Source organism: Bolinopsis microptera, chromosome 2, assembly GCF_026151205.1.
Source record: "Bolinopsis microptera isolate Bmic1 chromosome 2, MBARI_Bmic_1.0, whole genome shotgun sequence".
Lineage (NCBI taxonomy): Eukaryota > Metazoa > Ctenophora > Tentaculata > Lobata > Bolinopsidae > Bolinopsis > Bolinopsis microptera.
The window spans coordinates 20,481,309-20,504,429 of NC_087073.1; the positions used below are offsets into that span (position 1 = coordinate 20,481,309).

At 37.9% G+C, this 23,121-nt stretch overlaps 3 protein-coding genes across 5 annotated transcripts; all 3 read left to right on the forward strand.

Annotated features, from left to right (window-relative positions):
- The first annotated feature begins 2,693 nt into the window (after positions 1 to 2,693).
- On the forward strand, positions 2,694 to 6,942 carry LOC134811808 (centrin-4-like). Its single transcript, XM_063818893.1, has 3 exons — positions 2,694 to 2,886; positions 5,958 to 6,032; positions 6,331 to 6,942. Exons 1-3 carry the CDS (start codon positions 2,695 to 2,697, stop codon positions 6,538 to 6,540), a joined length of 477 nt encoding a protein of 158 aa, XP_063674963.1. The 5' UTR covers position 2,694; the 3' UTR covers positions 6,541 to 6,942.
- A 1,078-nt stretch (positions 6,943 to 8,020) lies between these two features.
- Positions 8,021 to 14,741, forward strand: LOC134826422 (synaptic vesicle 2-related protein-like). Of its 3 annotated transcripts, none has more exons than XM_063838788.1 (6): positions 8,021 to 9,176; positions 11,986 to 12,236; positions 12,350 to 12,451; positions 12,632 to 12,814; positions 12,987 to 13,214; positions 13,336 to 14,741. In XM_063838788.1, the coding sequence occupies exons 2-6, from the start codon at positions 12,154 to 12,156 to the stop codon at positions 14,138 to 14,140; spliced, it is 1,401 nt and encodes a 466-aa protein (XP_063694858.1). In that variant the 5' UTR covers positions 8,021 to 9,176; positions 11,986 to 12,153; the 3' UTR covers positions 14,141 to 14,741. The 3 variants fall into 3 exon arrangements, with proteins under 3 accessions (XP_063694858.1, XP_063694860.1, XP_063694859.1); XM_063838790.1 differs by having other exon boundaries at positions 8,997 to 9,176; positions 12,641 to 12,814; positions 13,336 to 14,662; XM_063838789.1 differs by lacking the exon at positions 8,021 to 9,176 and adding an exon at positions 11,697 to 11,779 and having other exon boundaries at positions 13,336 to 14,732.
- Positions 14,742 to 16,831: 2,090 nt separating this feature from the next.
- LOC134811337 (putative transporter svop-1) lies at positions 16,832 to 22,617 on the forward strand. Its single transcript, XM_063818124.1, has 6 exons — positions 16,832 to 16,905; positions 17,396 to 17,625; positions 17,731 to 17,832; positions 18,398 to 18,580; positions 18,748 to 18,965; positions 19,179 to 22,617. Exons 1-5 carry the CDS (start codon positions 16,891 to 16,893, stop codon positions 18,941 to 18,943), a joined length of 726 nt encoding a protein of 241 aa, XP_063674194.1. The 5' UTR covers positions 16,832 to 16,890; the 3' UTR covers positions 18,944 to 18,965; positions 19,179 to 22,617.
- Positions 22,618 to 23,121: the final 504 nt, after the last annotated feature.

Below are 23,121 nucleotides of genomic sequence, written 5' to 3' on the forward strand. Positions count from 1 at the left end.
TTGAGTAATGAGCAAATTAACAAGGTGTACAGTATTTATATAGTTATACAGACAAGGTCCAAATTTCAATTTACGTCTGCAAGACTGAGGACGTCTAACAGCCTCTCGTAAAGTGTTTAAGAGCCTGTTGTAAAGTGTCTAAGAGAGTAAGAGCCTACCTAAGAGCCTGTAGTAATGTGGTGGTTACAGGGGTGGTTACAGGGGTTGATTTGAAGGTTTCGGAGGAGTGACGTGAACCTGACTACTGTTATCAGCACGGCTATATTATGAAAGTGATGACGTATACACACTACACACCACATTTCAACACTCGAGCTACTTTACTACTGCCCGGACCTCATGTAGTGTCTGACTTCACATAATATCCTACATCATCTGTAGGACCCTGTAGTGTCTGACTTCACATATCCTACATCATCTGTAGGACCCTGTAGTGTCTGACTTCACATATCCTACATAATCTGTAGGACCCTGTAGTGTCTGACTAGTGCACATATCCTACATCATCTGTAGGACCCTGTAGTGTCTGACTTCACATATCCTACATCATATTCTGTAGGACCATGTAGTGTCTGACTTCACATATCCTACATCATCTGTAGGACCTTGTAATGTCTGACTTCACACATCCTACATCATATTCTGTAGGACCCTGTAGTGTCTGACTTCACATATCCTACATAATCTGTAGGACCCTGTAGTGTCTGACTAGTGCACATATCCTACATCATCTGTAGGACCCTGTAGTGTCTGACTTCACATATCCTACATCATATTCTGTAGGACCCTGTAGCGTCTGACTTCACATATCCTACATAATCTGTAGGACCCTGTAGTGTCTGACTAGTGCACATATCCTACATCATCTGTAGGGCCCTGTAGTGTCTGACTTCACATATCCTACATCATCTGTAGGACCCTGTAGTGTCTGACTTCACATATCCTACATCATCTGTAGGACCCTGTAGTGTCTTACTTCACATATCCTACATCATCTGTAGGGCCCTGTAGTGTCTGACTTCACATATCCTACATAATCTGTAGGACCCTGTAGTGTCTGACTTCACATATCCTACATCATCTGTAGGGCCTTGTAGTGTCGGACTTCACATATCCTACATAATCTGTAGGACCATGTAGTGTCTGACTTCACACATCCTACATCATCTGTAGGACCCTGTAGTGTCTGACTTCACATATCCTACATCATCTGTAGGACCTTGTAATGTCTGACTTCACACATCCTAGTATCCTACATAATCTGTAGGACCCTGTAGTGTCTGACTTCACATATCCTACATCATCTGTAGGACCTTGTAGTGTCTGACTTCACATATCCTACCTCATCTGCACGTACAAAAAGTATATTGACGTTATTACAACAATAAACAACATATAAACAAGCTACTAGTACATACTACTGGTACAAGTACACTTGTTTAAACTACCGCAGTGCAAACAAACGCAAAACAAACCAGCCTACAAGACAATACGACCGATATACAGTTCAGATTCAAGTTTAATAGTCAGACAATAGTCATTACATCGGCCACACAGCGAAAACCGGATAAGTATAATAAAGCAAGATCCCCGTGTGTATAAACGGGCAGAATCAAGAATGACGGAGACTAAGGAAGAAATCAAGTTATCGTGAATTGTAGAAACGTCGTTAGTATTAAGTAGCAGCTATTTGAATCGAGCTCCGGATCGCCGCAATTAAAACCTGGTTAATTACTCCTCGTTATAGTGACGTCATCAGCACAACCCGGTTTAAAAATACTGAACCAGGCACGCTGGAGCATGTGACTGTCTGGATACAGATCACAAGTTATATACATTGTAGAGTATCGGCGAGATTATATCAAGTAAAATAGCACACAGTCTGCGTGTACTAGCGAAGAATATCTTGCTTGTAGCTAGCTTGCACCGCGCCATTCCAATCTCCCGCATATCGTCGAAAAGATAGAACAAAGAGGATGACGTAAGACTTTGAAGTTTGAAATCAATGTATAGCCCTTGCCATTTGCATAATAGCACGCACCACTCGTTAGAAATTCAAAAGCTATCTTCCGATATAGAGCAAACAATCACGCAACTAGTCGCAGTACACCATCCTTCTTCATAACTTCCGAAGCAAGATTTGTCTGTTCAAAGTTTACGATATTCGATTTTTAAATACTAGCAACTGGGCAGCAACTGGGCAGAGACGAGCGAGCCCCACCATGTCCCAAACATGATCCGTGGTGAAACGAAGTGAAGGTGGTAACAAGTATTTGTTCCCACGAGTTGAAGCTACAACAGTGCTGCTGGTAATTGTTGTCCTGATTCAGGGGGGAGGTACTGTTCAGGGCGCACGGTGCAACTTGCACGGATACCTTTAATTAAAGTGAGGGCATTTACGACATTTGAGAGATATGTCAGAGCGGTAGATATAGTATTTAAAAACTGTAATTATGAGTCATTGCGCAAATATTATAACACTGACGAAACTATCTGACAAAACTAAACTTATAGCACAGAGAGCAGCTTCACAGGAAATATTAACATTACAATCATTATACAAAACGTAATGCGGGCACTTGTACGGTTGCAGCGATCAGATAAACATGATGTATTATAGTAGGGAGGGTACTGGGTAGGGAGGAGAGAATAATGACTAGATAGCTAACTCCACACCCCCACTAACCAGCAGATATGTATCATCACAGCATCTCAGAGCCCAGCTCTTCCTCAGACCTAACGGAACATGACGAGAACGACCTAATTAAGATGTTCAAACTGATGAACTCAATCAGTGGTAAACCCGTCGATCTGAAGGATCTAAAACTGAGGTTTTTGAGCAACGGGATGAAAGTTTCGGAGAGCGACTTGGCTTATCTGATGAAGGTAAGGTTGAGTTTATAAGTTATTTACCGAGAGAGCGGGTAGGTAAGAAATAATTTGGTTAACGAGGAAATAGTTAAATGTTTAAATGTATTGTGTGGTGAGGTGTGATAATTAATGAAAGCTGCGAGATGATGTTGCAGTGTCTGGTGAGATATTAGAGTGACTAGATAAAACAGAAGTGAGCTCTTGTCTGGTGAGATGTTAGACTGACTAAATAAAACAGAAGTGAGCTCTTGTCTGGTGAGATATTAGCCTGACTAGATAAAACAGAATTGAGCTCTTGTCTGGTGAGATGTTAGAGTGACTAAATAAAACAGAAGTGAGCTCTTGTCTGGTGAGATATTAGCCTGACTAGATAAAACAGAAGTGAGCTCTTGTCTGGTGAGATATTAGAGTGACTAGATAAAACAGAAGTGAGCTCTTGTCTGGTGAGATATTAGCCTGACTAGATAAAACAGAAGTGAGCTCTTGTCTGGTGAGATGTTAGACTGACTAAATAAAACAGAAGTGAGCTCTTGTCTGGTGAGATGTTAGAGTGACTAGATAAAACAGAAGTGAGCTCTTGTCTGGTGAGATGTTAGAGTAACTAGATAAAACAGAAGTGAGCTCTTGTCTGGTGAGATGTTAGACTGACTAGATAAAACAGAAGTGAGCTCTTGTCTGGTGAGATGTTAGACTGACTAAATAAAACAGAAGTGAGCTCTTGTCTGGTGAGATGTTAGACTGACTAGATAAAACAGAAGTGAGCTCTTGTCTGGTGAGATGTTAGAGTGACTAAATAAAACAAAAGTGAGCTCTTGTCTGGTGAGATGTTAGACTGACTAAATAAAACAAAAGTGAGTTCTTGTCTGGTGAGATATTAGACTGACTAAATAAAACAGAAGTGAGCTCTTGTCTGGTGAGACGTTAGACTGACTAGATAAAACAAAAGTGAGCTCTAGTCTGGTGAGATATTAGCCTGACTGGATATAACAGAAGTGAGCTCTTGTCTGGTGAGATGTTAGACTGACTAGATAAAACAAAAGTGAGTTCTTGTCTGGTGAGATATTAGACTGACTAAATAAAACAAAAGTGAGTTCTTGTCTGGTGAGATGTTAGAGTGAGTTGATAAAACAGAAGTGAGCTCTTGTCTGGTGAGATATTAGACTGACTAAATAAAACAGAAGTGAGCTCTTGTCTGGTGAGATGTTAGACTGACTAGATAAAACAAAAGTGAGTTCTTGTCTGGTGAGATATTAGACTGACTAAATAAAACAAAAGTGAGTTCTTGTCTGGTGAGATGTTAGAGTGAGTTGATAAAACAGAAGTGAGCTCTTGTCTGGTGAGATATTAGACTGACTAAATAAAACAGAAGTGAGCTCTTGTCTGGTGAGATGTTAGAGTGACTAGATAAAACAAAAGTGAGCTCTTGTCTGGTGAGATATTAGACTGACTAAATAAAACAAAAGTGAGTTCTTGTCTGGTGAGATGTTAGACTGACTAAATAAAACAGAAGTGAGCTCTTGTCTGGTGAGATGTTAGAGTGAGTTGATAAAACAGAAGTGAGCTCTTGTCTGGTGAGATGTTAGACTGACTAGATAAAACAAAAGTGAGCTCTTGTCTGGTGAGATGTTAGAGTGACTAAATAAAACAGAAGTGAGCTCTTGTCTGGTGAGATATTAGCCTGACTAGATAAAACAGAAGTGAGCTCTTGTCTGGTGAGATGTTAGACTGACTAAACAAAACAGAAGTGAGCTCTTGTCTGGTGAGATGTTAGACTGACTAGATAAAACAGAAGTGAGCTCTTGTCTGGTGAGATATTAGCCTGACTAAATAAAACAGAAGTGAGTTCTTGTCTGGTGAGATGTTAGACTGACTAAATAAAACAAAAGTGAGCTCTTGTCTGGTGAGATGTTAGACTGACTAAATAAAACAAAAGTGAGCTCTTGTCTGGTGAGATATTAGACTGACTAAATAAAACAAAAGTGAGCTCTTGTCTGGTGAGATGTTAGACTGACTAGATAAAACAGAAGTGAGCTCTTGTCTGGTGAGATGTTAGAGTGACTAAATAAAACAAAAGTGAGCTCTTGTCTGGTGAGATATTAGACTGACTAAATAAAACAGAAGTGAGCTCTTGTCTGGTGAGATATTAGACTGACTAAATAAAACAGAAGTGAGCTCTTGTCTGGTGAGATGTTAGAGTGACTGGATAAAACAGAAGTGAGCTCTTGTCTGGTGAGATATTAGACTGACTAAATAAAACAAAAGTGAGCTCTTGTCTGGTGAGATATTAGACTGACTAAATAAAACAGAAGTGAGTTCTTGTCTGGTGAGATGTTAGACTGACTAGATAAAACAGAAGTGAGCTCTTGTCTGGTGAGATGTTAGACTGACTAGATAAAACAGAAGTGAGCTCTTGTCTGGTGACGGGAGAGCTTTGTTCAAACGGAAGTGTTGACAGGCCTTATTGCACACTACTGGTCCAAAACAACCTACCTGCCGTACGTCATATGGCACTGACAACTTTTCTTCCTTTATAATGACTTCGCGCATGTCTTAAAATCCCGATTTAGATTGTCTTATGAGGTTTATTTTAAGAAAAGCCAAACTGTCTGATACCGAAGAAACCTTACTAAACTGCAAAAGGTGCAATTAATACAACACCCTAACATAATGATAAACCCCGTAGACTTGATTCTAAAGAAAATTGATGCCCAGATTTAGCGAATATTAACTTTGTTAAAGACATAAATTACATCATCGGTCTTATCTGGATTCCGGTAATGTGATAGTGACTGACATAGGCCAGGGGAACAAACAAAAACGATGTGAAGTATGGTCGAACCAGTGGGTTATACCTAGCCGTTTGGGAATATACCTGCCCGACTAAGTGTTTCTGCAAAGACCTACAATTGCCTACAAGCCCTACAATACCTTTTATAGACGTATTGAGGCCAGTAAATCGGGATTGATATCGTATTGAGTATTGATATCCTAATATGTACCTGTCATCAATGGCCGGGTGATGATGGATGCTAGCGATTTTGAAACTGAAACTCTACGTAATCTGCTGATAGTTACCAATTTTACAGGTTTTGGATGAAGAGCTGTACAAGCCAGTCAAGTTTAAGAAGTTCAAGCGAATACTCCGGCCGTACTTTAATCAGGTCAATTATGTTATTATGTCGTAATAAAGCGGGATATTATTAATGGAAGGCGAATTCTTCATATTACGTGACCAAGTATACTTTCTCGTGAAAATATTTTACAGTGGCATGCACAGAGAACCAAAAATATTAGCTTACGGCATAGCTCAGGTAAAACTATTTGATAACAGCATTATCGACAAAAAATTACAAGCCATGAGCGAATGCACTAATTGTCTTGAAATATTTTTCATTTTTTTATCATTACAAACTAAAAGATACGAATTGGATAACTTCACACCCCGTTATATTCTCCTAGGAACATTTATACTCTGATATAAAAGAGAGCTGGGATTTGTTTCCCAAAGATGCAGAAGGGACAATAACTCAGGACACGTTGCGTGGTATTCTCAGTGACCAGGGGATAGAGATTACTAAGGAGGATCTGCAGAGCATGTTCAATCTCATGGATAAGAATAAGGACGGAAAGTTAGATCTCAAGGACTTTGCACAGTATCAGGACTGTTGAAATTGTGTTGGGGACAATATTCTGAAAGCACGTAATCGATAAAGTTTTTGTACGTCCTCAGTAAGATCTAAAAACTTGCCTTGCCCTACAATATTTGGATATTATAATATGTTCGATGAACTATTTACTAATATTATGCAGTAACCATAATATATAATCCAACGAATTTGAAGAATAGTTATTCTCAGAACAGCAATAATATGTTCGAATAATTTATTTAATTTACTTGGTTCGTCTCTCCAAGATCAGCCTGCTTCTCCATTTTACGGTGAAGCCTAATTTCTAGTTTTTATAAATACAATGCAAGTGCATGTTTACTAATTTTACTTAACAACTCAATAGTCTAAGTCACTATACCCGTAGTATATTCCTTGGTAATAGAATAACTTTAAAGTTTTTCAAATTGTTGCTATAATTGATTTAAATAAAAATTTGTTGTTTTCTTGAAATTTGTTGTTTTCTTGAAATTTGTTGTTTTCTTGAAAGCTAGTTATTGGTCATGATTTCAGAAACATAAAGCAAAAAATAAATGGATAGTAATTTTACTTACCAAAGCAAATTGTTTGCACAGTAAGTGGGAAGACAGCATCACCCTATCCTACACCCCCCCAATCCCCCCCCCCCCCCCCCATTTTACTCCATTTACCGTACGCCGCTATCTGGTCACTGGGTGAAAGGACCCATCCACCCCCTCACCCCCCCCCCCCCCCCCCTCATTTTACTCCATTTACCGTACGCCGCTATCTGGTCACCATGGGTGAAAGGACCCATCCACCCCGGCCCCCATGTCAGTAAGTGTGATGTGATCCTAAGCACTTACCGCTCAGCCCCCGTCCCCGGTTGCGATCGTTCGATCAACATAATGCAAGTTATTTGTTGGCACAATGTTAAAGGTCTCTTAAATTTAAATTGTAGCGCTTTAATTTTCTTTCGTGATATTCAAAGTTCTAAATTGGCAAAAACATCCGATCTTTATAAAATCTTTTGATAAGCAGCAAGACTTCCTACCTTAATTAAGTAATTACTATCATACATATTATACATCTTTATCTTTGCACGAATGGAAACGATTAAATCAGAGTACTTAGCTACTCAATCCACGAAAATTACATAAATTGATACTGTTATCAATTATTATGATTCTGACGTAGTTCTGATCACCTGATCGTATAATTGGCTGTTTAGATAAATTACTCTTTTTGTTTGACAGTTTGATACTATGCTTAGCATAATCGGTCGGTTTGGGTTAGTCGAATGACTAATGGCTTTTATTTATTTTACAGTTACAGCTTTGGTCTTTGTCAACTTCGCTATCAAACAAAATAACACTTGGAAATTATACCAAATATCAAACATTCACCCAAAAACCGACAACCACCGCACCGCCGATGTTATCTTGAAATTTAAAATGAGATAAAAAATGTGTTATCACTGGACTCTGATAAATATAACACCTCCTTTTGAACGAAACAATTACTTTGATCACCAGCTGTTCGGTTGAAATCTCGCCCCTGGCCGCTACCTGTAACACCTTATTTGTTAACAGGAATACGTAAAACTTTGCTATGTGGTGTAATCAGAACAATCGGGCATTGTTTGATGATAAGCCGGCAAGAATGTAGGTACCTGTTTAGAAATATTTGTGATATTAAGTATTCCGCTTTGAATTTGTGATAAGTTTAAATGGTTTAATTATTTTGTTGTCGTTTCTTTTTACATTTCTTATTCAAATCCTCGTGCTTCGTGAAAGAAGCACTTTACAGTCTACCCCCTAGCTCTACCGAAAAACAGAAAGATAGAAAATTTTGAATCTTCGAATTTGCTCTGTAGAAAATTGAAATCGTGTTTCCTTGATGCTTTTCTGTCATATCTTCGATTTAAAATTCTAATTTTGCTGTTAGCCCGAGGCGCAGTGCAATGGTTTTATCATGTACAATTTGATGGGTGGTTCACAATTCAGTGAGCTGAACGTAAATTCCATGAGGAATGAGCAGTACTATAACAGAGAGACGTCTAAATTTCCATGTGGAATAAACACGAGTTATAAAAACAAAAAGTGTACATGACGTGCCGCTCAAATCTTCGTAATTGTACCTTTCAGTGATAACATTAACAGCTCATTCATATCAAATTTCATCGACATTCAATTCTAGCCCTAAATTGTTATTGAGTAGATGCCAACAACATTTTTCAACGGAATATATTATTGGCTCTCAATTTACATGAATTGTTTTTCTTAAAGCTGGTCACTCATTCTCTTAAATTTATAACTCTACATAGGAACTCAAATATTTTCTAGTTAAACTATCAGCTTCTACGATATCGGCTTCTACGACATGTCCGCAGACAATTTTAACTTAGGGTAACTCTGATATTTGTATACATCGACCTCACCAAAGCACGTATCTTTAGATAAAGGGGAAGATTTCAGTATGGTTATAAATATAATTGTCAGCACTCAGTATGTTTTAGAATATGTATTTATTCTCCAACATTTACAACTTTGTAGAAGTCTGATAATTTGATTGTTTCTGTTTTCTCTGGAAATTTGATCTCTTTGCTAACGAGGCCAGCAGTCGGGATGAAGATGTCGACAAAAGACCCCTTTGGAGATGATTCAATTTCAACGACAACAGGTATATCACATAACAAACACATGATAATAATTCCATACAATTCAAAAGTTAGTTTCAGAGAATATGGTTATTTTGACCAATCCTTTACTTTTATTTTTGTAGTCATGTATAACTAATGGTATCAAACTGAGTTTAAAACACTTTAATTCATAACAGACTGCAGAAGTAGTTTATGATATTGTATGAAGTATTGTGTAAAAAACAAAACACCTGGTTCGCAATTCGCATAATGGTGGCAGATATTTTTTTCAGAAAAGAATTGAATTAAATTAATATCATAGCTTTAGTCATTACTGATGTGTAGGGTTTACTTTCATCATAATTTTTCTCACCCATGTGTTCTGTGTTCAATCTATTGTTTTATGTCGATTATTCCTTACTTAAACTCTCTGTAATTCTTCATTGATTGATTTCGAGTAAGCTTCAGCAGCCGATTGCACATGACGAACATCTCTAACAGTTACAGTTGACAGCCACGACATATTATTTGATTGTTACTTTGTTGGGAACCGTCCTCTGTTCATTATTTTCAAATCTAATTAATCAGCTATCCCTGCGAACCCCAATATCAACATTCCTTACCTTCTTACCATTAACATTATCGACAGAAACAGATGAAATTTCTTTAGAAACTCTGATGCAGCATAATTACAGTGTCGCCCATGGAAAATATCTTCATTAGCCCTGATCGAATTAGTCGGATTAGGTGCCGATGGAATCGCCTATAAAAACAAAAGTGTGTCTTCTCACAATTATTTCTTTAGAAACAGAGAAGGTCGACTTGGAATAGGAATTGTCTATGCTAGGGTTGAACTTTTAACCCCATGACTCACTGTACACCGTGCAAACTCGAGTTGATTGCTTTATCATGTTTACACACGGGTATATAAATAATTGTGCTCTCGTGGCAGAGCTGGATTGGACAACAATGGTTGGTGTTAACGGGGAAACGTAAAGACAAAAAGTTCTTTGTCCTGCAACTACACAAACATGTTCTCAGACTGTCCTCTCCTCTAAGCTCTATGCTGTGTGCTCATTGTCCTTCGGGCCCGTTTATCTTAAGTACAAGTCTTATACTTTACCGCCTTTATATCTTGATCTCAAGGCTCAGTAAAATTGGCGGTATTGATGACGTAAAATTAAGACTGTGCTGATACCATATATGTCGCCATTGGGGTTATACCTTTGTACATCACACAGTGAATATGTTAAAGTCCATTGTCTTTTAGCCTATAAGAAATAAGCATTCAGTATGTTATTTTCTTCTGGTGACTGGTTATACAACCACTCTGATAAGCCGTTTCTATTTTCATCTAAAAATGTTTTGTCATATTATCTACATCAAATTCAAACCACCGCAAACTCAATGTTCGTTAAAAATTTACTATGTTAAATAGTGTGAACAAAATTATTGCTCGAAATTATTCTGGGTTAAATCCTGTTTGGAATATTGGCATTTACCAGTATGGTCTGATAGAACAGCTCAGTGCATAGCGAACAAAAGATTGTACATACACTGCCAATCTAAACAATATTTAATCAATCTAACCAATATTTAATACTTTAATAAGTCTTTGTCTCGTACCTCTTGAAGTGATATGCGTACTACTGCCATTGCTACATCCTATCCCGTTCTGATATTCAGTCATGTTTTACAAATTCCTGCCAGATATTAGGGAGTATTGTGTTGATAAGTTTTTTTTTCTCTTTATCAGTGTTGTGTGGTCATTGTGTAAGTTGCACCATGATGATTCATCCGCTTTTTGGTATGTTATGTCCGTGCAAATGTTTCTCTATATTGAGATTCACTACCTGAAGAGTACTCAACAGCAAGTTTGGTTAGTTTCCATGTACAGTGTTGAGCTATGTGTGGGCCACACTCTTCGAGTCGTTTCACTGGGCGTCACCTGCAACCCTCTCTTTTCCCGGATATCTATTTTGCAACATTTTGCAACATTAAAAGTTTTACGTTACCTAAGATTTGCTGAGTTATTCAGATATGCTCATATGCAAAACTTCATATGAATAGATGGCTAATTATAGCAGCCGCAACATTCTCAATTTAGAGCAGGAATTATCCTCAAAAGAGTAGTTTTATCAAACTTCGTGTGCTTACACTGTTTATACCAGTAAAGCAGAATGTGTGTTACTGTTGTAGTTACCATAATTCTATAGTGTTCCCTCTTTGTTTTGTTACAGGCGGCTAGTTTGAATCAGTATATTGGTTCCCAGTTCCCACTTCCCACGTACCCCTCTGATTAATCAGATGTGATAGTCGGGACTGGATATTATCCAGCTATAAATTTTAGTATTCCTCGTGATAATATGTCTTCTTTTAGTTATTGTTCGCTACATGATTCATTTTGTGAGTTCGGTCGTTTGATTCTTCATTTCTTAGTCATCCCACATAATTGAACACAACTATAACGCTCATAAGGACCATTATAGTCTGGTCAGTTATGAACGAAATGAGATATTTACCTGCATTTCATAGTAAAGTACAAACTAGACCACTACAACAGTCTTCAGGCAAAGATTCAGGATATGACCTCTCATTTTTTGCGTGAGTTAAAAAATGTTCAGCCCTCTAATATGAAATATAGGTAAACATCTCATTTCGTTCATAAATGACCAGACTATTAGCAAATAAACGCATGGTTATTCTAAAGTGGAGGTCGGAGGAGACTAGTATAGCATTCGCAAACGTTTTTATCGTTCAAATTTAAAATGTAGACGAGTTAGTCACGAGTTAGTCACGAGTTAGTCACGCGGTTTCCTTAAGTCCTTACACCTATCTCCACGTTTACAGGATCAATGCTCGATGATGACGAAGAGGAAATGACATCGTTATCTGAGAGTGACCCCCTGGTGCGGGAGCACAGGAACTCAATCCCACTAAAAACCAAGGGCAGTTCTGACAAGGAGATGACAGGTTCAAGAAATTCTGGATACAGCAAAGTTCAGCTTCATTGATGTGATGTTCCTGGTAGCATTGGGACTGATAGGCATTGCAGATTCAATGCAAGCTTGCTACATCGCTATCGTTCTACCTGTTTTAAAGTAAGTTAGTTGTTTCACGACATGTTCTAACTTGGTATTCTAACCTATACTTATAGTATTGAATGGTAACATGCCAACTCCTCCAACCTCCAATACTGATAGCTGTACCTCAGGTGTCACTGGAGCCTAACTGCCACACAAATAGCGGTTGTAACCTCTCTCTCCTTTACCGGTACCGGTCTGGGAGGTATCGTTATAGGTCCTCTCTCTGACAGGTACGAACTAGATTTGAAGTTATTTATTTGATTAATACTTGCGTTCATTGGTAAGGCAAATAATTTGGACTGATCATTGTCACACGATTGAACATTATTATTTTTGAATTCGGTTCAGTACCCTTTCATCTCTGTACCAAAGTTTTAACCTATAGTAGTAGAATATATTTATATTTTTAGGTACGGAAGAAAACCAACGGCGATGATGACCTCCTTTGTTCTCTTTTTGTCGATGGTGTCATCTTCTTTTTCTCCTGACGTTTACGTCTTCCTTTTCTTCGCAATAGTTGGAGGTCTTTGTGTGGGGGGTTCTCTGTCGATTGCGTACACTTATTGGGCCGAGGTATCCAGCATGGCACACAGGTTTGTTCAATTCGTGACCTTAAACGGTGATATTACATAAAACTAATTGGAGCAGAGGCTTTTATCAATAGTTCAACTTCAATCAAATCTTTCATCGCAGTTTGATTTTGGTCACTCACCTATACGAATCTTGGTATCTATCAGAATTTAGATTTCACATACTTTTGCCCAGGGCGGCTGGCGTAGTCGTTATCACAATGTTCTGGAACTCCGGAATGACAACCTCAAACGGGTTTGCTCTTCTCGTGCTCAACAGAATTGGATGGAGATTATACTCAATTATAATGTCTCTACCAGCACTAGTTGCAGTCATAATACTGTGTTTCCTTCCTGAATCCCCCAAATTTCTAAACAGTAACAGAAAACATGATTCTACAACGCCAATAAAAGCTAGTCTCAAGTAAGTCACATTTAATATTACTGAGGTTAACAATAATTACTATTGTAAGTTGTCACTGTTGCTTCATCTCTGTTAAAGTGTGCAATGTTTAATTATTATATTTTAATAAATTTTACCTCAGACGAAAGCTAAGAGCAGCCAACACAAACCTGAACCTTGATAGAATCACTATATTGAGAGAACCAGGTACTGATCCCCAAACTGGTGGCGGGAACAGTATAATGCGCTCATTTGCAACAATCTGCAGTGATGGATTAAGGTGGGACACCCTCAAAATTCTGGCTAGCTATGCTTGTCTCCAGATGTTGTATAAAGGGCTTCTCTACGTTGTAGCAACAATGTTTGCGCAAAATTTCTGTGGATTGAAAGTAGGAGGTTCAATGTCAGACATCAGTTCAGATAGTGGGGTTGAAGGTTGCGCGACTCTCAGTAACGGAGACTTGATCAGTGGCATTCTCCTCTCGGCTGCATTCTTTCCATCAACTATAGTCAGTGTTTACCTAACAAAGATAATCGGAGCTAGCAGAGCGCTCATAACATTTGCAGTTTGCTGCCTGATATCCTGTGTCATCCTGACGATCTGCCTGCCCGTGCCAATAGGTTTCATAAACCTGGGTATGCTCATCTTCAGTGTGGCAGCCATGTCGCTTGTATTTTACATGATTCTCCCTCAGATGTATCCGACAGTTGCCAGGAACTCAGGTTTCGGTCTGGTTGATGGGGTTGGTAAATTAGTTGCTTCAGTTGGTATTTTTGCGATTACTGCTGCGTTAGACTCATCAGTACGAGGGGCGCTTGGGATTTTGATCATAATATGTCTTCTTATAAACGTGCAGGTCTTTTTCCTGAAGGTTAAAAGTGATGAGCTGGGTTCAGATAGTGAAATAATGAAGGAAGATAACAGTCAATTGCCATACGTTGATTGAAGAAGAAATGATTAGCTGGGATCATCAATTTAGCTTTCACATTTTACCTATCGAATTGGGTTTAAAATCATTTCGAGCGAGAGCAATGTTTTTTATTTTCAATGTACTAGGCGATAATAAGTTTTATTAGGCAATAAATTAATTAGGCTCTAAATTACTGAATAGACATCTAAAAAAGCTTGACTTGATGTGCTGTCACTTTGTAGTACCACATGAAAATTTAGACATATGACAGACCAGAGTTCAACTTAGTGTTGATCAACGGTCTGACGCTAATTACGAAAAGCTTGAAAAGAATCTGATATATGAAGAATGTGACCAGTGCTTCAGTGTGGGAGTGTTCCATCTCTGTTTAACTGGATTGCTGAACATTCTGACACAGTTACACTGCTGGTCATATCTTGTTGTCGGGTTTTCTATCTTGTTTTGTTCAAGCATGCTTGTTATTAACATTTATTTTTTCAAGTTGTGTCGACAAATTCTTAGTTCAAGTAGAAAACCATTAAATATTCACGAGTTCGTTATAAGATATAATTTAACATGATTTGAACCATTTGTAGACTGATCATTGTTTTTGATAACTTTTGATTCTAAATCGGTGATTTTGCTTGTCTGATTATCTGATGACACCTTAAATTCAATTTTGACTAACGTTTTAGATTTTAAAATTTGTAGCTATTGCGAATGAATTCCTCTCTAAAGAGCTAAAGCCTTCTCGTTAAGTCGATCGTAGAAGAAAAATGAGGACCACCGTACTACCAATATTGTAGTCTATTCACTCTATTCCCAAATTCCTGACATTCAAAACTTAGAGTCAATAATTGCAGACTGTGGATATTTAATGAAAGTCATTCGTCCTTTGAATTGTGTGTATTATGTACCTCTCTGAATTGATGAGTTGTCGTTATCAGATTTCGTTGTCGGATGTATAAAATTAAACTACAACCACTGAAACATCATTTGCTTTTCACACTCAGCCTTGTCCCTGGGTGACTACAATAACTCAAGTACTCCAGTCCGAGCGAGCCTGCTCGGGTTTGCTGGGTCTACCGTAGACCAAGGACAAAAGAAAATCGCGATTATTTCGGCCAAAAATCGCTGCGCCGCGACATGCCAAACTAGGCAAAATCGCGGCGAAAGATAATGTATTTGCAGAGCAAGGTTAGATGTCATATATTCGTTAACTAGCTTGTTAGTCTAGTAGTAGTTAGATTAGCTATAAATACTGAGCAGAGCTTGCTTTTAGATCAGCCCTTCCAGACGATCTTGAAAGTTCCTCCCAGCTCGCCATACCTCGCCAGAACGGAACTCGATATTCCACTTCGATTCTGTATTCATATACATGATATTATTATAACTTGTGTTAATACTTTACCATACTACACGTAATCAAACAAATAAACCCTGTTTACAATGAGATAACATTACGTGATCGAATCACGTGTTTTGATAACAAAGCTAGAGACTAAGCACACTGCTTTTCACGCGTTTTATAGACTGATCATGAGTTCCTTTTCACAAATTGTACTAGTCTATAACTAGTAATAGTCTTAACTGTAATTCTAAAGATTATATTTTGTGGGGACCGTGGGCTCATAGTCCGAGTATAAAACAGACACTCCTGAATGTAGACTAAGGTATTATAATCTGCGAAGAGTTCATCGATAAAATCAGATCCAATAACCATTCAAGTAAATTTAATTTAAGTAAATGTTGTATCCGGCCCTCATGATGATGCTATGTTAGTACTAGTAGTCAATAACTACGTCTATGTTTAATTACCTTCAATAGATTCAATAGTCACGAGACACGAGCACATGTCCATCCATAATTCAAATAACAAAAAAATACGTCATGAATTATAACCTTCACTATAAATATAATGATAATAATACTCATTTACCGGGACGTGTAAATAAATAAATATCTCATCAGAGTCCCTTTATCATCGTGAAACAATTAATTTATTATTAGAAGTCTAAACACGCTTACACTAAAGCTTAGGTCTCTTCGAATGTCAAACAAAAGATTTACGGTCCCTGCAATGTAAACGTCGATAGTCATTGTTAATAATAATTGTAGACTCGCCAATTTCTGAAGTTATGTTTTGCCATACTCTGTACATTTTATTGTCGAAAGCACTCACCATTTTGTGAACCAAGTTGTGTTATGATGCATTAATATATTTTCCATTTGTAATGATATAAACTTTTCCAATTTCTTTTTTATTAATGGATGGCGTAAACGGTGGCATTATATTCAATTTCACTGATATTTCTGTATCATATACTTCAAGAATCAAATGCGCAATAATCACAGTATTTTTAACGGAGACTAAAAAACAAATAAACTTAATTTTAAACTTCGTAGATCCTACGAATATGGGGTTTAAATCCTTTAAATTTATTGAAAATAATAATTCAGAATCTGAATCAATGAAGTCACCTCATGATATTGAATAATGATGGGTATGACTATAATATGTACCTAGAATATGTATTACACAGTGGATAAGAGTGTAACATATGCAATGTGTTTGTTAACATATACAATGTTCTGGTGTACCAATTGTTTTCATTCGGTCGCACACTTATCTCATGTTGATAGCACAATATTATGGACCAAATTGACACCATGAAAATAATTCTTTGCAACTTTAGACGCACAATCATTTGGTAATTCTTATCCACACAAACATCGAAATAAATTGAGAGTTTGTTTTTTGCTCCAGCTGTGTAGAAATCTCGATCATGTTGTACTTGTCGGTGAGTTAATTCTTAGTTTATTTCAATCATGCTTTTGTTCTGTTAGTAAAAACAAAGACAATGAAAGGGCATGGCACCAACCAGGCAGTAAACAATGCGGAGTTCTCGTTAGTTTCCGTAACTACGTAACCGTGCACTGGTAGTTTCAGGATTCTAGATAGTTACGTAAAGAAATGTGAATTAAGACACGTATAACGTGTGATAGGTCATAAGTACGATTAAAATTTCCTTCTTATTTCGTCTAATTTCATCTAGTGCTAATATTGGCCACATATAAATCATTTCGCTTATTGTCTTCGTTCCAATTCTTCGTAATTAATATTTAGATTATGTGTGTTATCTTTTAAAATGAATAAATAAAGTTTCGATCATAGTGTTAGTGTCAAACATTTTTGACGAGATCAGAAATATCGAGTATCTCTTGAATCTACCCTACACTAGTGCTGGCTCGAAGTAATATATCATGTAGTGATCATAACGTATCCAAAAGGATGAGGAGGAGGAGGAGATGCCGGAAAGGACAGAGAACGATCCGTTAGTGACACCAGGGAGCAGCATAACAACCTTGAACGATGTGGCAAGAGAAATGTCAGTTCAAGAAGTCTTGGACAAAGGAAAGTTCAATGTGATAGATGTTCTGTATATCATTGCTTTGGGACTTATTGCAATAGCTGACTCGATGCAAGCTTGTTACGTCGCCATTGTTATACCAGATCTTACGTAAGTTTGCTTAGAATAATACAATCGATTAATCAAATTTTAACAAATATTTCTCGTTAAGCAATCTGACATCGATTTCAACTTTATATCTCCTTTAACAATCAGGTGTCTTTGGTCTCTGAGTGCATCGCAACAGTCTGTTTTAACGTCACTCACCTTTTTGGGAACTGGTGTTGGAGGAGTCTTCATCGGGCCTCTTTCGGACAGGTTTATTTCAGACAGACTTAAGTATAAATTCAATAATTTGATTTCTTAGCTAGCATATCATAGTTAGTATACCCGACGATAAATAAACCCTTTAATTTAGCTCCTACATTTACAAAGATCAGATCACTGTATGTGATCCATAGATTTCATTTGATTGTCTATGGAAGTATGAATTGGAGCTTCCTCGACAGCATGAATTTCTGGCTAAACTTCTAAATGTAATAGCTTTGGAGTTTGGTGTCCCCATTTGTTTGAGAAGCTCAATCGACACACTGCAGACCATGAGTGGACATTAACAAAATGTAGATTAATTGACAACCGCTATTGTTTATTGTTGTTATTTGCCATTGTTGAATGATTAAAATTAGAGGTGACATAAGGGAGTTAGGGACAGCAGTCTTACGGAATTTATTAAAAATTCCTGAGATACCAACAGTTTCCAACTTTAAGAACTAAAAACGAGAAGAACTAAAAGAAGAACTAAAATATAATAGATATAGTGAATTTTCTAGAATCCTAGATTAAATATTTATTAAACGTGGTAAATGACAGATTCCACTTTCAGATTTGGAAGAAAGACCTCAGCAATGGTAACGACGATAGTCCTATTCTTCACCATGACTCTAACAGCTACGTCACCCAATTTTTACGTTTTCTTGGTATTCAGTGTCACAGCGGGGATATGTATTGGAGGTTCTTTGACCATCGCATTCACGTACTGGGCAGAAGTTTCTAGCACTTCTCACAGGTATTTTCAGTACGGCGATTGATTGATCAGTAGTTTTGGATTTCTTCAGTTGATTTAAATTACCTTACGGAATCGCAAATGATTAAAATACCAAAGCAATAAAGTCAGGATACACCTTATTTTAAATCGATTTGTCCTTCTAAATTCATAACTTAAAAATCAAACAGGAAACTTGGAATCACTGTCATTACTATTTTTTGGAACTTCGGTATCATGGTATCATATGGAATCGCTTACCTTTCTTTGAACAGCATTGGATGGAAGACGTTTTCATATATTATGGCTATTCCAGCCCTAGTTCCAGCAATATTACTTGCTTTTCTCCGGAATCACCTAAATATCTCAACTCTATTGGAGACATAGACGGAACTGTGGCTGCTTTGAGGTTAGTTATCGAACAAAAGTTTGACCCGTAGTCAAGTTTCTCCACAATCTAATCTTAATTGTCTTATTATAATCTGAGATTAATTAAAGTAGTCTAATATATACTTTAAACATACATGGTAAGACAGTCGAAATCGAATCAATCATATGATCATACGGCATACTCCGCCGTACATCCTCATTCCTCTATATGTTCAACAAATCTCTCCAACAGGACAAAATTAAAAACATCCTGTCTGGAGTTCAATTTGGATGAGATAACAATACTGAAGGAGGCCAGAACGAGAGTGAAGAGCAGCCTCGCAAAGTCAATCTTACAATCTTTTAAAACAATTTGCAGCAGTGACCTGAGATGTGACACACTCAGAGTCATAGGAATTTACTCTTGTCTTCAGATCGTGTTCAAAGGACTCTTGTACATCACCACTGCTGTATTCGCTACCAACCGCTGTGAGACGAACAAGGGACACAAAGTTTGGGGTTCAAATCCTACAGATAATATGCCATTTGGAAAGCCTGTCCAGTGCGCAACTTTGGATGATGCCGATTTGGTGAATGGTGCATTACTTTCTGTTGCTTTCCATGCATCAACAATACTAACCATGATACTAGTGAAGAGGGTCGGAGAATATTGGACTTTGAGATTCCTCTCAGTTTCGACTCTCTTTTTCAGCTGCCTCTTGATATTCTGCATACCGGGCCACATCCAACTCGTTTCTATATTTATGATAGCTGTTGGTGTCGCTGGTATCTCCCTTGTCTTCTTCATTATACTTCCCCAAATCTACCCAACAATAGCTCGCAACTCAGGGTTTGGTTTGGTGGACGGAGTTGGGAAGATTGTGGCATCTTTAGCTGTGTATGCTATAACGACTATCATTAACTATTCTTTAAGAGCAGCGATCTGTGTTTTAGTCGGGATAACAGCTGTTTTGATGGTTCAGATTCTTGTTTTGAGAAATTTGACTGAAACTAGCGAGGAGGTCTCAAAAGAAAATGAATTACAACCACATCAGGATTGAGTTATTATTCTTGGGAAATTAAAGAGAAGACCAAAAGATTAATAAAGTTAACTTTCCTCATACAAAAATAACATGACACCATCAGCACCACAAGCTACAGATATTACTCAGAAAACTTTGTGTACCAAAACCATGGTAGCCATGGGAGTCATACATAGACCATGAGCCATGGGAGTCATACATAAACTTTCAAAATCTTCAAATATTCAATTTACGTGATTATGTATACATTTTAAAGTTTGAATTTATTTGTATATAATATGATATCTTTACCTCATCTTAGTTTCTTATTTGTACAGTTAATTGTAATTTGTTAAAAGTGCAGTTAATACTCTAAATAAAGGATAGGCCTACGCTTACGGACAAATTTACAATCTCACCAAATCGGTTCGGTCGAAGGAGTTTTAACGGGGATCAAATGATATTATTTTGGCCTGACTGTGACTTAATATGGGTGCTGATCGCCTTCAGGTAACCATGGTTAAGTTAATATTCCTCCTGATCACGACGGTCCTCAATATTGATGCCCTCGTTTCGACAGGACCAGATCTGCGTCGTTCAATGTATCGGACTGCTGCTCCCCTTACAGACACAATGGGCTGGTCCATAATATGTGGTGCAACTCATTGTTCACACTGAACAAATGTTTGAACAATGTTCGGCTCTGCTCCCTCAATAAGATCTGACTCTGCTCCCTCATCCGTTCCATCCGCCAGAGGTAAATTATCGGATTGCAAGCGGAGTTGAGGGGGATTGCCATAACGAAAATGAAGGTTATCAAGTGCGATGATTCCGGACAAGACATGAAGTGGGTGAAGTTGTAGAGCAGCATCAATATAGCTACCGGCATGTTGAATAGAAGGTATGTTCCTAGGGGGAATCATGGATTTAGGTAAACTACAGTCAATCGAGACTTTGGTCCTTTTGTAATGGTGGGCCAGATGCTTGCTTTAACGTGATGTCAAACTTTGCATGTAATAGAAATGTTCCATATTATTATTGTCAGATTACTTTTAGAGTTAGGAACATGGCATCATTTAATTTGGTACTCACCCGTTAAAAGCGCGACTGTAACTGTGGCTCTCTTATTCTGCTACCATCAACTTCTCCGCTGCTTTCAGTCCTAGTAACAGTACTCTTCTTCGGCTGAAGCTGGTGGACTAGAACTATAAAGGTCACAATAACAACTGGGACAGGTTACTGAATGCCCAAATAATCAAACACATGAGTTGCCTTGATAGCCACTTCGGGCAAAGAATCTCCGCCAAATGCCAGACAAGACGTAACACAGGAGTGGTAGTAATGTCTACTGTTCCACCAAAATGGAATAGTTCCTCCTACCAAGTAAAACACGAAACCCGCCGGTATGAGCACCAAAATGACATTTCTGTTTATTCTTTTGAAAGGAAATGTAAGGACGTAAACCTTAGAGATGGAGAGTAGAGCTCCGAGGAAGACAGACATGCGACCTAGTGCCGACCACGCGAGCGCCCAAGCATTACAGAAAACCCGGTTGTTGAATAGGACGGGATTCCGAGCATTGAATAGTGAGATACCAACCGGTAGAATTAGGATCGAGATATTGAGATCCACGAAGACCACAGAAGTGTAAAATGTAAATGATCGTGGGTATGTCTCGTTCTTCTTGATGAAATATCGCAGTGCTAGAATGTTGCTCACATTACCAAATACTAGGGTGGAGACACAAAGTATCCCTAAAATGTGGTCCAAGTGCACATTACGAGGGTAATCAGCACGTATAATGGTTTGAATCGTACTTGGAGCACAGGGATAAGTGTCATTTGCACTGCGTTGCCGCTCATATTCTGCTACCCTGGGCAGATTATCTGGGTCAATTAAAGATTATTGTTAAATAATATAAAACAAATATGTCCCTGCCTTCTGGCTTGTAAAAAGGGAGGATGACCACAAAGAAAGGGTTCGGTTGCAGCAGTAGCTTCATTAATTACATTTGAGCATTTGTAATGAAGGTTTTAGAGTGGCAATCCCTTGATTAATTGAGATTTCCCTCCTTTTGGTTTGGATGTGCCACCAAATATCATGTACAGATTTCTATAGAATATTGGCTAGAACCTATTATAATCGCCGTACGGCGTACGGTGTACATACTAATTACTACTGAATACGTTTATAAATTCAGTAGCCGTAAACCCTCGCCTCCACCAGGAGTTTTAACTTTATAAAAGAAAAAAAAGTTACACTACAGCTTGTGAAATTTTTTCATTATTTACAAAAGTACTGTAACGTGAACAGCAAACTAAACAAATAGCGACTAGGCAGCCCAATTGTCGCGTCCGGGCGAGGAGGACTATGCGACATCAGCTTCTGGTCAGGCAACGTTTGGCAAAGTTCCCAAAAAACCCGTCGGTAATTATGTTACGGTTACCTCGATGATGCGTGACTATAGAGGCGCGAATATCTACTCAAGGATCACGAAAGAACGGGAGAGGTATCGAGAGAGCTCTCAAGCTCAAGCTAACCAAAATTCCAAAAGGCGTCGGAGCTATTATTCCATTGCATTATTCTATTATTAAATTATTCCACTGCGTGTCATTACACTGACCGTCTGGTAGGTTTAATACTGCTTACCAACGCTGATTACATTCCAACGGAGGAGATCAGGCCGCTTTACTTATGTCTACTTTTAGTCCCCTAATTTAGGGGACTAAAAGTAAACATACGCCAAAACCGTTAATGATTTGGCTGGAGATTTGACTTCATATTCGGAAAATACAAACAAAAACAATGTTTATGTCGAAATTCAATGTCAAATCAAACTATTATTGTTCAAAAAATGATGTCTTTTAGATTTTACCAAATTCCAACGATTGACTGTGAACAAAACTTTGATTATTGATAAACTGTCAAAAACTGTCAAACTAATCCTCAAACTCCAAGCTAAATACAATCTTCGTGAAATGTCTCACTTCGTGTTAATTTTGAAATCTTAATCAAGTAACCGTAAAATCGAATTAAAAATTCAATCTTTCAAAACGGTTAATTTTTAAATTTAAAAAAGAAAAAAGAAAAAAAGATGCAACCTGCCAAAACCTGGGGTGCCGTCGATGTATGAGGAGGTCATGATAAAATGGTTAACAACTCAAAAGCAAACAA